General features: G+C 42.4%; 1 protein-coding gene across 1 annotated transcript in view; it reads left to right on the forward strand.

Annotated features, from left to right (window-relative positions):
• The window catches only part of CNTN1 (contactin 1), a gene marked incomplete at both ends in the record, with an annotated part of 255,936 nt that overhangs the window by 203,940 nt on the left and 36,384 nt on the right, over positions 1-15,612 (forward strand). Inside the window, one exon of the mRNA XM_081330364.1 lies at positions 10,951-11,021. Coding sequence (XP_081186490.1) covers positions 10,951-11,021 — 71 coding nt within the window. The remainder of the gene's footprint in view (positions 1-10,950; positions 11,022-15,612) is intronic.

The raw sequence follows: 15,612 nt of genomic DNA on the forward strand, positions 1-15,612 counted from the left end.
CAGAGCTGAGGTGGGCGCGGCCTCCACATGATGCAACCAGTCTGTGAGCCGGCAATTTGACACCCCTGCTCTAAAGGTTAAATTCTCCAAATCGAATCTTTGACTGATAGCTTATTTATAGCCAACTTAGCTATCTCCCTTTATTGTTTTCTATTTTCTTGAGGTGGAGCCATGGTGGCTCAGTGGTTAAAAACACAGAGCTTGTCAGCTGGAAGACCCAAATGATATGCAATGGTTCAACTCCTGTTATTTGCCCTAGCTCCTGCCCACCTAGCAGTTCAAAAGCATGCAGATGTGAATAGATAATAGGTAACACTTCTGTGGGAAGATAACAGCTTTCTGCACACCTTGGCATATAGTCATGCTAGCCAAGTGACCACAGAAATGTCTTCAGACAACACTTATTCCCTTGGCTAAGAAATGGAGATGAGCACCACCCCCTAGAGTCCAAAACAATCGAAGAGGAGAAACTTTTACCTTTATTTTATGTTCTTGAAAATGACAAACCCTTATAGTTCCAGATACAAAAGCTCAAGTTAAGATTCAGAAATGGTGGGATTTCTTCTAAGGATGGTGACATATTTGGCATACAGCATTTCCTCTGCTTTTGAATGTAACCTGGTTTTTTTGAGTACCATTTATGAGGTGTTGGGCATTCTTATCTTTTTTTTCTAAGATTTCTAGGATTTCTCTTCTGACCAATAGTATTCCCAACATTGTAACCTCCTTCCCCTATAGAGATAGGTTTCTTATCTCTACAAACCCAAGATCATATTCACCTCATTTCCTCTTGTTACTTGACCTGGAATGGCAGTGGTGGTGATCATACAGGATGGGGTATGTTGAATGCACTAGGTAGTTTGGGAAGAGAAAGATATGGTATAATATGAATAATGTAGAACAACAGCTTGAATTCCATGGGATTGACTTGAGCCATGAGAGAGAATGGTATGATGTATCTAGGTTCTATGCCTGACTTCATCTAAGTTCATTTAGGTTCTGTTCTTGACTCTTCACAAGCACATACACACTTTCTGGTCCATAAGAAGGCATAATTATTTCTATCAACAATCTGCAAAGCTGTTGTAATTGTGCTCTGCTTCAATTTAATTCAATGTGAACAACCTGAAATTCCTGGACTAATTTGTCCACATAAGTACAAAGGAGATGATTATACAGGGATACAAAAACAACTGATGATAATATCTGTAGTTGAAATGGTAACAGACACAGCATCTTAAGTACTGCTCAAGGTTGTCTTTGATTTGGTCAGTTTGTGCCATTTGATTTGGGAAAATGGACAGTGCAAAAAGCAACAGAAGTTTTCCTAGAATCACACAGTGAACTATGCACCCCTATTCAAATTATGAGATCTCATATGACAATATTCTCATATATTTCATAGTCTACAAACATTGTGAAGTGATAATTGAGCTAGCTTCTAAGATGACATATGATCAAAGAAGAAAGAAAATGACTCATTTTTGAGAACAGGTTTATGATAACTAGAAAGTAATGTATGTAGGAATGTAATCGTTTGCACATTGGGAGAACTCCAAAATGATTACCTCCCAGGGTTCCAAAAGAGTTGACATGACTATTAATAAATTTGTAAAGTTAAATGGTGAGTTCTTTGATCGCTTGTATGTACATAAGGTATATTTCCATGTAATGTTGCACTTCTCAGAAAATGTGTTAAATCTTGAATGAATAAAAATGTTGTCCTTGATATATTGATAAAACACACCTGCATGACATACCCTCTAAATTCATTGAATGGTAAATAGATTCAACCTCATTGAAGCATTCTTCCAGTTAATAGAATTTAGGGTGGGGGGGAAGTACGACAAATCAGTCTTGAATGAGTTTCTTTATAAAAGATATTCCAAGGTTTGGTGTGATGAATGGGGCTGCTTGGGGTTCTTTGCTCACTCTCTAAAGTTTCTTTAATAACTACAAATTCCTTATCCTTATTAGAAGTTCACTATGATATACAGTCAGGAACTGATCTATGAAGTCTCACAACATATTTTTTTATGAAGTGTTGGAAGTTGACCGAAGTGTCACATAGTCCAAAATCTCACAATATATTCAGATAAAGTATATCTGATCTGAAATTTGGTTTTCCATTTGCCTCCTTTTATACAAATGATGTTGTACATATGTTTGTACATATAATTTAATAAAGCTAGTAGATGCAAAATTAATGGGTACAAGAATTAGTAATTTGATACCTGGTAATTGTTACATCAGTACATTTCTCCTGACTGCCTTTTGACAAACAAAATTGGATGTGAAAGTAATGGACAAAATGAACTCCTTTTTCTACAGCTGTGGGACCTACATCTCTAATTCTGGGAGAAATAAAATTGATCAGTTGGTATATTAGTCCTAAGATCAGCTTTATGGCACATAGATAAAGCTGGGAGGAAAGGAAAGGAATGGATCTTTTCTTTTAATTTCAAAATATTTGGTGGGTAGAGTGATCTGAATATCTTTCTCTGTGGATTAATGTACTAGTATCTGAAGTTCATTATGAAGGTTCCTGAACCTTCTGAAACTATCAAGGCTAAGCAATAATTGAAAGTTGTTCATCTCTCTGAGTATTACAGGAATAGAAAACTGCAAATATTAACAAGAAAGAGGACTTAACTTGAAGATGTTGTCAGTATTTCTGCTTTCCTGCTCTCTGGCACTTCCATTTCCTGACTTAGCTGAGTTAAAATAAAAGAATCATATCTTTCTGAAAGACAGAGTACAGTTTGTTCTGGCAGCCCATAGTAAGACACATACTACCTTTTCAGGGCCACATCTTTTCTTTTTTGGGAAATCAGGTGTGTTCCACCCAGCATCATGGACTCTGTTACTGCAGACTCAGATGCAAAGTTTTAAAAATAAAAATATGTAGGTATGTGTTATGTATCCAGGTGCAGGCATCTGCATAGCAGCGGCAACTAGGGGGCGTTGGCCTGGACGGTTTTGGCGGGAAACCCAGTTTCGGTGGGAAACCTAGGGCCAACCCCATTGGCTAGCCGCCTACCTGGCCAGGTATATAAGGAGGCCAGGTTGCCCTTGTTCTTCAGTACACACACACCCACACAATAAAGAGCTGAACACGTACTCCGGCTGGCGCCTCTTCCTTGCGTAGGACCCACTACATTACAGTGACAATGAAGGTGGGATCCTGCCGACAGAAGAGCTGAAGTCACTAGGGGAACGCACTGCGTGCTGAAGGAAAAGAGGAATCTTTTCCTTTTCCCCAACGCGACCGCCAGCCACCGCGACCTGCCACTGTGAGAGACCCAAGACCGGCTCCGGCCACCACAACAAGCGACTCAAACCACACGCCGCAGCAACCGACGGAAGGGCGATGGCACGAACAGGGCAATCCCGCGAGTTCGACACCCGCCACCCAGAGAAATGGGCCCGATACCTGTCGCACACCGAGCTGTACATGAGATTTAATGAGATCTCGGAGGACGGCTCAAAGGCGGCAGCCCTGCTCTGCATAGGCGGACCCACACTCCTCGAGGTCACCACAAACCTGTTTGCCCCAGAGGCCATAGAAACCGTCTCTTACCGGGACCTCGTCACCAAGCTAAACGCGAATTTCCGGCCCCGCATGTCCAAACTGGCTTCGAGGTCGCAGTTTGAAAAGAGGGACCAGCGTCACGAGTCCGGGACCGACTACATCGCTGCCCTGCAAGAAGCCGCCGTCGCCTGCAAATTTTTGAACCTGGAGGAGCGGCTACACGACAGGCTGGTTTGCGGCCTACGAGACACAAGGCTGCAGGAGCGCCTGTTCGCGAAAGACGAGATCTCGCTCCAGGAGGCCCAGGATGCTATCCTGGCCCATGAAGCGGCCTGCGGGGCTGTCCAGGCTATCCAGGAGCCCAGAACTGGCAGCCAGATTGCCAGCATCCACCAGCAGGTCATCTCAGCTGAGGACGAGGAGGACGAACAAAGCATTGACCTCCTCTGGCGGAAGTCGACCCCCGACCAACAAGGTAGGCGCCCGGACAAGCCTAAGCTGGCCAACAACTCGCAGAAGTGCGCAGGCTGCGGTGGAAACCACGTGCACAGCCTCTGCAAGTTCCAGTCAGCCACGTATCAGGCCTGCAAGAAGACAGGCCACATAGCCACAGTCTGTCATAGCCGCCGCCCCTGAGAGGAGATCCACGAGCTGCGCCGGGAGGAGTTGCTGTTGAGAGGTACTGGGGCCCCGATCCAAATTAAAATTGGCTATGTCGAGAGCCGGCTGGGCATACACCACATGGGTAGCCGCCGGCTGCTCAGATCAAAAATTAGATTAACAATCCGCTTGCAGAGTGTTCCCTGCAACATGGAACTTGACTCCGGCTCTGTGGTCTCTGTCATTTCTGACGAGACCTTTAATTACATTAACAGCCGGAGCAAGCAGCAGATTCAATTACGGCCCTCAAATTTAGCGCTGACCGACTTCCAAAACACGCCGGTCAAGGTAAAGGGGGAGGCCACCCTTTCCGTGGGGTTTAAGAGTCGCGAGGAGCACCTGGAGGTAGTGGTGGTAGAGGGCCGGAGAGCCAGTCTAGTCGGCCTAGACTGGTTTGAGGCCCTGGGAATTGCGGTCACGGGGATCAACCGGATCCAGGGAGAATCCATCGAGGCCGTCTGCAAGGAGTTTGCAGACGTCTTCGATGGAAAGCTGGGGAAGTACACAGGGCCCCCATCTCGTTCAAATTGAACCCGAGCATCGCCCCCATTAGGGTCAGGCCACGGTGAGTACCCTTCGCGCTCAAGCATAAAATCGAGCACGAACTGGACAAGCTGGTGGCCCAGGGAATCTTAGAGCCCATAGATGGGGGAGAGTGGGAGACCCCAATAGTCACCCCACTTAAACCCAATGGAGAGGTGAGGATCTGCGCCGACTACAAATGCTCGGTGAACCGCGCCCTAAACCCGCACGCTTACCTGGTCCCCACGGTCAGCCACGTTCTCGCTTCCCTCCAAGGCGGCACCATCTTTGTGAAGCTTGATCTTGCACAAGCGTACCAACAGCTCACAGTCACCAGGGCAATGGCTGACACTCAGATGATAGTAACTCACAGGGGAGCCTTCAGGGTAAACAGACTGCAGTTTGGGATCAGCGTAGCTCCTGGCATTTTCCAGGAGATCATGGAAAAAACCCTCAAGGGCATCCCAGGAGTCTGCCCCTATTTTGATGACGTCCTGATTGCAGGAGCATCAGCTGAAGAATTGGCAGGTAGGCTTAGGGAGGTTCTAACCAGGCTGCACGCTGCTGGCCTCAAAATGAAGAGGGAAACGTGCAGCATCGGTGTTCCTTCCACAGAATTTTTGGGGTTCAGGGTAGATGCCAAGGGAATTTACCCCACGGAGTCCAAGGTAAGGGCAATCAAGCTGGCACCCACACCTAGGAACAAAGCAGAGCTACAGGCATTCCTGGGTCTGCTCAATTTCTACCACACCTTCCTTCCACACAAGGCAGCAATAGCAGAACCATTACACAAGTTATTGGACAAGAAGGCAGCATGGACCTGGACCCCCATCCACGACCAGAGTTTCAGAGCCTTAAAAGTGTTCCTGTCAGACAAATCCACAGTAACACATTTTATAGAGTCCAAGCCCATTTGCATCGCATGCGATGCGTCCCCTTATGGCGTGGGCGCTGTCCTAAGCCACCTGGAACCTTCAGGGGTCCAAATTCCAATCGCCTACTATTCCAGAACGCTGTCTGGAGCAGAGAGGAACTACGCCCAAATAGATAAAGAAGCCCTGGCAATAATGGCAGGGGTAAAAATGTTCCATGATTATCTATACGGCAGGGAGTTCACAATTTACACAGATCACAAACCACTGCTTGGCCTGTTCACAACAGACAAGCAGACCCCCCAAATTCTATCTCCCAGAATGCTCCGGTGGTCCATCTTCCTTGCAGCATACAATTGCAAGCTGGTGCACAAGCCAGGAAAGGAGATGGGCCATGCAGACGGCCTAAGTAGGCTACCCATAGACACCCCAGAACCAGACCTGGCCCCAGCAACACAGATCCTAGCCCTGCAGGAACTACCAGAATGCCCAGTACATGCCAAGGACATTGCAGCCAAGACAGCCTCAGACAACATCATGAGCAGGGTACACTCGTGGGTTTGCACAAGCTGACAAGACAAGTCCCTGGGACCTGAATTCCAGGCATACTTCACCAGGCGACATGAGCTATCCACACACAGGGGTTGCCTCCTTTGGGGTAGCAGGGTCATCATTCCCACAGCATTCCGGGACAGAGTGTTGGAATCCCTGCACGAGGGGCATCCGGGGGTGGTCAGGATAAAGGCACTGGCCAGGAGTTACCTCTGGTGGCCAGGTTTGGACAAGGACATTGAGGAATCGGTCAAGGGCTGTTACACAAGCCAGAGATCCAGGCCAGAGATGCCACACGCCCCCGTGCACAGGTGGGAGGCCACACACACACCCTGGTCCCGCATTCACATTGACTATGCGGGGCCCTTCCAGGGCCAACTGTTCCTAGTGGTAGTGGATAGCCACTCTAAGTGGTTGGAGGTAGCTCCTGTCCCCAACATGACCTCAGCAAGGACAATCCAGGTGCTCCGAGCCCTCTTTGCCACACACCGCCTCCCCGATGTAATTGTGTCTGATAATGGGCCTCAGTTTACCGCTAATGATTTCCAGGCATTCTTGAAGGCGAACTGGATTAGACACGTCACCTCCGTGCCCTTCCACCCGTCGACTAACGGGCAAGCTGAACGGATGGTAAGGACGACCAAGGACGCACTCCGGCACATCATCAGCGGGAACTGGCATCATAGGCTGGCAAAATTTTTGCTCGCACAACACACCACACTGTGCGTTGCCACCGGAAAGAGCCCAGCAGAACTACAATGGGGACGGTGCCTCATCACCAAGCTTGACTGGCTGTACCCTGACTGGGTGGTGGCAGACACTGAGAAGCCACCTGCACATAGGGTGCTCAACGTGGGGGACCCTTTGGGTAAGGAACTACGGGGCAGGACATACATGGATTCTGGGGACAGTGGTTGACAAAATGGGGCCTCTATCCTACATCGTAGGGGTGGAGGGGGATCGACACATCAGGCGACACATAGACCAGCTCAGAGGAAGGGTCAACCTGACAATCACACCCCAGAAGAGGCCAGGCCAACTGGAAACCACACGGACCCTGAACTAGAGGAAGATGGCCTCCTGCAGCCAGCCCTGCAGCAGCAGCGAGGCATCATCAGTGGCAGGAACCTGGTGGCCGGACTTAACCCAGTGCAGGAGCACCGCGAGCCAGGGAGAAGCCACACCCTAACAGTCCACCAGACCCCACAGGACACCTGCGTACCCAGCAGACTATGTGTGCAAGTGACCTCAACTCATTGTTATGTAATATGTATGCATTGTATATAGTTATGTGTGTTATAGTTATAAAGGAGGTTCTTCTCTAAGGGGGGAGGGGTGTTATGTATCCAGGTGCAGGCATCTGCATAGCAGCAGCCACTAGGGGGCGTTGGCCTGGACGGTTTTGGCGGGAAACCCAGTTTCGGCGGGAAACCTAGGGCCAACCCCATTGGCTAGCCGCCTACCTGGCCAGGTATATAAGGAGGCCAGGTTGCCCTTGTTCTTCAGTACGCAACCCCCCCACAATAAAGAGCTGAACACGTACTCCGGCTGGCGTCTCTTCCTTGCGTCGGACCCACTACATTACAGTATGTACATATGTTTGTATGTATAGGCATTTTCTCATTGGGCACTCCAACCCTCCAGCTGATCTTTACTACAAACGCAACCATATGAGTAGTTAAAATGTGGGTGTTGTCTTGCCTTTTCCAAACACGCTTCATCAATTAGGCCTTCCTGAAATTGGACCACTAATGGATCACTCATTCAGCTTTTAATCTAAAGGCACAGATATACAGTAGTTCAACACAGACTTGTGCCCCTGTTGTAAACATTGAAGGTCTATCCATATTAGCCTTTGAGGAAGAATCTTCAAACATTCTCACAAAGCCAGTGAAATTTGTTAAATAAGGAAATGCTTATTTAGTTCCCAAACTGGTTAAACATCCAAACCAATTAGTTATCTGTGAATACATCACTTCATATAAGAAATGTAGTAATGTAAATATCATTTCCCAACTTTTTTTGTAAAAAACCTGGTATTTAAGATAAGTAAGAGAATGAGGCAGGAGGAGTTTAAGCATTAAGCTGACTCAATGGATGCTGCATTGTATGACAAGTGCTGCTGTTCCAAAGAATTTGATTTTCTTGTATTAGCCCCAACACACTAACTTTGAGTTTGGCTAAAGAAGTTCTCACATTTTACCAGATTCTGACAGGGTTAAATGGAATAGCTATTCAGTCAGTCAGTATCAAGCCAGGTTGTAAAACCATAAATTAATCCAGAGTTGTTGAATTAGTGTTGAAAAAAAATAGACAAAAATAGTATTTCAATTCCAGCAAAGAATCAGTATTTCAAGGAGTGAAATTTTGCAGTAATTAATATCAGCTCAAGTATCAGCAATGCTGAAAAGACTTTGAGCACCATAGATAAATTTGCTCCAGCTAGGCATGAACTGTCTAGGCAACCTTAACACAATCCCTCTATATTCTATGTATATCCAAGTACAGCTAAAAGTGTACAGCTTTGATTTGGTCAAGGTTCATCTCCCTGCAGGGACGCGGTGGCTCAGTGGGTTAAGACACTGAGCTTGTCGATCAGAAGGTTGGCAGTTTGGCGGATCGAATCCCGAGTGCCATATAACAGAGTGAGCGCCTGTTACTCGTCCCAGCTTCTGCCAACCTAGCAGTTCTAAAGCACGTAAAAATGCAAGTAGAAAAATAGGGATCACTACGGTGAGAAAGTAACAGCGTTCCATGCGCCTTTGGCATCTAGTCGTGCCGGCCACCTGACCACGGAGACATCCTCGGACAAGCGCTGGCTCTTTGGCTTTGAAACGGAGATGAGCACCAGCCCCTAGAGTTGGAAATGACTAGCACGATGTGCGGGGGAACCTTTACATTTACCTTTTACATCTCCCCGCATCAGTCTTTTTGAATATTATCTCTCCGTAGTGTTTATAGCATTGTCAGGGCTGGCAGAATTTCTGTCTTAGTTCCAGATCTAAAAAAAATCTTTTGCAGTCACAAATAGTAAGACTTGCATATGCCTTCCAAAGATATATGGGGCTTGACTCTGTCATTTGAAATATCAGATTTCTCAGTTGGATTTTCTTGTAGGGATGATGACAGTGGTGGGATTCAGCCGGTTCACACCACTTCAGCAGAACCGGTAGCTAATTTTTTTGTTGCCCAGGCCCAGAATGGACTTCCAGAAGTGGCATCCACACAGAGAACCAGTTGTTCACATATTTGAATCCCACCACTGGATGATGATATGCCTGACTGGAACTGACATTTCAAGTTGTATCTTGCTTTTTCTAGTTGGACTCAGCTTTAGTATAAATAAATTGTTACATTGCCTAGGGCTGACCTGGTTTTCAATATTCTTTAGTCAGGCTCTTAACCTGTGAAAATGATACACAATTTCTCTTTTTATAGCCTACCACCCTGGCTCTTGTCTGCAGACTTTTTAATGACATTTTTATTTGCAGGATAGTTCAAAGCAGTGCTTTTTTTGTAAGAAAAAAGGTGCTGGAACTCACATCTTGTTAATCTTTTATTTACCTTTCACATGTACATACACTGCACACACACCCACACATGTCAGTTGTGTAATGAAACATAACAGTTGCTGCCCACAGTAAGCACTCAGTGTGCAACCACACGACCAATCACAAGCTGAGCAGTGCCACAAGCCGAGCAGCCGGACAAAGTATGCATGCATCGGACTCAACACACAAGCAGCCCGCATGCACCATTTTAATGATTTTGCTGCTGACCTGCTACGCTCGACAGGGCTACTCAAGTCCACATGGACCAAACATCAAATTTTCAAAAGTTACTTTTAAAACTTGGAAAATCTGTCAAAAAAAGGTGCCAGAACTCTGTTCCGGTGAGTTCTATGACAAAAAAAGCACTGGTTCAAAGTGTATCTAGAATCTAGTGCTTAAATGTAGCATTTCCAGATGTGTTGAATTACAAAGTTTTCATGAGTAGGAGGCGGGGTGCATCAGAGGCAAGTAGGCATAGCAAGTTCAGCTTTCATTCTTTATTATGTATATTACAGTAATCATAAATAGATTTTTAGCAATCCATATATTTCAATTTCAATTTTCTGCATTAATTATAAACATTTTTGAGAGTTTCTAACCCATGTCTTTTCTGAGTTTTTTAATTACCGGTAATCTTTTTTCCCTTTTACTATTTGCTTTATGGTTGCATTTGTTTTATTGAATGTAGTCTGTCTATAATAGATTTTAAGATGGGCGGTTATACAATAAATTAAATAAATAAATATTATTTGTCAAATGACAGATATAATGCAAACCATCTTGTGAATCAAATTTCTCCAATTCTGTGTTCCCAGATGGGTGAAACTAAATTTCTCATTAGGCACATTCTATATTCATACTGATTGAAAATGTTAGTTCTACTTTACTCCTTCAGGATAATATTATTTTGAGGGGAAGGCTACTGTAAGCAAGATATAAGCATGCACTTATCTGACTCCCAAATATTATCCATTAAGTATAAACTCTTGAGCTACGAACAATATATCCTTCTAGTATCTACCTACCCATGATCTCCAAAGAGAAACTATTCACTGTGGAAAAGTGTGAATTCAGTATCTGAAGAAAATTGGCAGGTTTCTGCTGGTAGCAGTCTATATTTCATTATTTAAGGCCTGAAATTGTGCAAGCCTTATCATCTCAAATGCATATAATTAATAAATGGAGAAATTAAATAATGTTTTTTATTTCATGGAAGCAGAGAAAACATGGATCTTTATTATCATTATTTTTTATTATTCAGCTCCAAATGTGGCCCCTTCTGAGGTTGGAGGAGGAGGTGGAAGCAATAGAGAACTGACAATAACATGGGTGGTAGGTATTATCCAGTATATTTATTTATATTATAGAAGAATGTTGTAAATGTAAACTGTCCAGTGTCACTTAGGTGAGATGGTCAGTGTAGACATTAAATAAATAAAAAGAAGTTTCATTCCTCTGCTGAAGTAAGTGGGTTTTGTGCATATAAAATAAATCACTATAGAACGTAGGTTATTATAAATATTACTAAATAATTTGTGTACATACATGATGAATTTTTATACTCATACTTATGTTTTTAAGATTTAAAATTCCTTTTCAAAGTGGTCTTAAAGGCTAATTGGAATAAAATGAACAACGGTGATGATATACCGTATTTTTCGGACCATAAGACGCACCTGACCATAAGACGCACCCAGTTTTTGGAGCAGGAAAACAAGAAAAAAAAATGTTCTGAACCAAATAGTACCGGTATACTAAAACAGGGCTTTTCAACCTTTTCATCCATTGTACCACTTTTAGGACAAGGCAATGTCCGAGTACCACCAGTGGCCCAGCAAGGTGTCAAAAACTTGACCCCCCCAAAAAAAGGAAAAAAAATGATACAGGTAGTCCTCGACTTACAATGATTCACTTAGTGACTGTTCAAAGTTACGACAGCACTGAAAAAAGTGACTTATGACCATTTTTCACACTTATGACCATTGCAGCATCCCCAGGGTCGTGTGATTTACATTCGGATGCTTGGCAATCAATTCATATTTATGATAGTCACATTGTTCCAGGGTCATGTGATCGCCTTTTTCAACCTTCTGACAAGCAAAGTTAGTGGGGAAACCAAATTCACTTAATAATCATGTTACTAATTTAATTTCTCTCTCTCCTTCTCTTTCTCTCTCTCCCCCTCCCTCTTTCTTTCTCTCTCCTCTCTCTCCCTCTTTCTCTCCCTCTCCCTCTTTCTCTCCCTATTTTTCTCTTTCCCTCTATTTCTCCCTCTTTCTCTCTCTCCATTTCCCTCCCTTTCTTTCTCCTTCTCTCTCTCTCCCTCTTTCTCTCCCTCTCTATTTTTCTCTTTCCCTCTCTTTCTCCCTTTATTGCAGCAGCGCGAGATCGGCCAATTCGCGTTCCTGGCAATCTCCCTCGCTCCGTTTCAGCCTGCTTTCTCTTGTAGCAAGGGAAGCTGAAACTGAGCGAGGGAGATTGCAGGAGTGTGAGATCGGCGTTTCTCAGCACGTGCCGCTTCGCGCTCCTGGCAATCTCCCTTGCTTTCCACTTGTGGAGGTTGGGGCTGGCCATATGGATCACCTTTGGACCATAAGACGCACCCTCGTTTTCCCCCACACACTTTTGGGGGGGAAAAGTGCATCTTATGGTCTGAAAAATACGGCATATTGAATAAATACTGGGTATTTCTTTCTTAGGCCAGAACATTAAATTAGAATCTACACATAAACTTTTAGCAAGCAGGGTGCAGACCAGCTACAATATTGATTGCTAAAAAGTAGAGTCACATTATATTTTTTCTTGATGAACATTCCATTTGGGTCAGTTAGGTTTTTTCAGATCACTGCTTAAAGCATTGTTACTTGGTGTGGGGTCTGAGATCTGAAAAAAGTGCATCACAAATGATACCACACCTTTTAAATATCAAGTGATTGCTAGAACCTAGCAGATGCTTGAAAAAGGCTTGCTTTAGTAACATATTAATTCCACCTGACTAAAGGAGTTGCAAATCTAAACAAATATGAAGCAGTGAGAGCAGCAGAGAAATGCCCATGTGGCAGATAATGTGCATTCTTTCTCACCTAGTATCAGGACCCACCCCAATCCACATCTTAGGAAAGAAGAACTCTTGGAGACAGGATTATCCAAGCAGGAACTTTTACTAAAACATAGTGGATAATCTAGACAGGATCTGGCAACTGTGTCGCAGACTGATACTTTTAAAGTGTCCCCGAGTAAAAACCCCTCCCCTCAGTCCATTTGGTCAGTCCCGGATCAGTTAAGTTTCATGTGTCAAAACCTTTCATGGGAAAAGAGAACTTCATGCATTTACAACAATTGCTTCCTCCCCTTCAAATTCCAATCGGAGATACAAACCAGAATCCCCCCCCCTTTCTTTGTTCTTCTCAGTTCAAAGGTTCTTTCCCTGGTCTTTGATGATGGCCCTCAGGCAGGCTGAATAAACAACCTTGCATCTAATGGATAGGGATGGCCAATTGACATCTTCTCTTCCCCTCCTTGGGAATGGCAGAATCCAGTAAGGGATGAGGTTTAGGTCTGCATAGATAGGGGTTTAGAAATGGAATATAAATGGATTCTGACACCTAGTACCTTGTTTCCCCTCACTTTAAATCACTTAAACTTTGGTGCCCTTTCTACAATGCCCTAAGATGTGCTTTGATTGCACCAATCATTTCGAACTATGAGGGCCATGCAGATAAATTTTATTATTTTTAAGGGACACTTACATGTCAGAAGGCCAATTTTTTTCCCCAAATCACACAACTGCAGAAAATTTTTAATTAGGCATGCTGCTTTATTTTTCCATTGTTTTTTCTCTTCTGTAACAACTAATTGTTCTATTAAACTGCTCTTTCTTTTACTGTGTTTTTTTTAAATTGTAAATGCTAGTCAAAGACCATAATAAAGACTTTTGATTTACAGTTTATTCAGAAAGTATTCAGACCTCCCTTCATTTTGTCAATTTTGTTATGCTGCAGCTTGATTCTACAGTTGTTGAAATTCATTTCTTTTCTCATTAATCTACACTCTGTACCCCATAATAGCAAAGTGAAAACAGAAGTTTAGAAATATCTGTAACAGTCTGTTAATGTATTAAATGGCTGATTTTTAAGAAATGCCTGAAGATGGCTTTGTTAAATACCAAACACTCTGCTATATAGAGTTTGACCTGACCTAGTTTTGATGGCAAAGGACCTGGACAGGTATTTATAATATGTAGCAGAGTTTGATTAAATAATCTTTTAAAACTTCATTGCATTTTATAAGCATATAGCATTTCTAAATGAATCCATTTTCTAATTTAAAAGTGATATTTTTACGAATAATTGTAAAACATGACTGCTGAAGGACTGTATAAGACTTAATTGCAAGCCCCTCCCATGTTTGTTTTAGAATTAATATAATTTTTATTTTTTGCTGATAAAGTGAGTAAGAAGGCAGAAAAAGATTGCTTGTTTATATGAGGTCTCCCATAGCTTGCATGCAGTGGTGGGATTCAAATATGTGAACTGGTTCTCTGTGTGGATACCACTTCTGGAAGTCCATTCTGGGCCTGGGCAACAAAAAATTAGCTACTGGTTCTGCCAAACTGGTGCAAACTGGCTGAATCCCACCACTGCTTGCAAGCCATAAGGGTGTTTTATGGTTTGCAAGCAATAAGGATATTTTATAAAGATAGCTTTTCGATAAAATGAAAGCAAGATTCCCCCCCACCAAAAATCCTTTATGATTCATATACCTTGTACAGATCCAACATCATCAGCATGAAAAAAATTCTGCTTAGAAAATAGTTTTCTTTCCTAAGTTGCACCTGCAAGTATCTTCTTATAAAAAGAGTAATTGACCATTTTATTACTTCCACTATTCAAAGAGGATACTTTTTGTATCTTTTGCTTTAGCTCTTATGTTTTGCCAGAATAAAAAAAATACCTGGCATGTCATAAAAAAAATCATAAATATCTTGCAGCTTAGAGTTTACTTCCTGTAATCTCTGAAAATGTCAGTATAATGGAATTAAATGTGACATGACATGTTTTATTTTTTACTTTTTTTATGCATGATCTTACAACTTAAAAAACAAGAATTCAGAGTCTAGCTATTAGATATGCTGCATATATTATTTACATATAACTTACCAAATATGAGTGACATACCACATTAGAAAATTGTCATATATTCCATACTGACCCAAATACTATTCAATCTTTTTTAAAAAAAACTTTTTTATTGATTTTTAACATAATCACCTTAATATTTGATAAACAGTATGTTGTCTGGGTTAGTATTATAAAAACAATCAATAACAATTAATTTCTATAATTCTATAGTCCATATAATGGCTTTACTTGATTTTCTCTTCTTCCAATAATATCCTCTTTTGCCAACCTTAAATTAATACAGTTCTTATTATTTGAAAAAATGACAATTAAATATAGACATTTTTCTTATGTTTCTGCAAATAATAACCACAATCAATATAAGGCTTCTTTTCTAATTGCCTTGTCATAGATCCTGTTACAGAATTCTTATTTAAATTTGTTTTCCCCACAATATTCAAAGCATTCTTACTGGTTAAGATTTTCTCGAAATTAGTTACACTTAAGTATTTAAGTCTTTTTTCTCATACAAGCCATCCCAACACTTTTACATTTTTCATATCTTAAAAAAGGGGGGGGATCAGAAAACATTTCTTTTATATAAACCATCCCAACATTTTTATATTTCTCATATTAAAAAACAAAACACAAAGGAAAAAAGAAAGAAAAAATACTATGTTACTTGAGGGCTTCGTCCCTCTTAAACTAATCTTCATTTATATCCAAAATCTTTCTATTTCAAACAGATGCTTAATTGTTAAATATTCCCTCTGGTAAATTCCATCATCTAATTTCTTAATTCT

Source organism: Vipera berus (assembly GCF_964194415.1).
Source record: "Vipera berus genome assembly, chromosome: 6".
Classification (NCBI taxonomy): Eukaryota; Metazoa; Chordata; class Lepidosauria; order Squamata; family Viperidae; genus Vipera; species Vipera berus.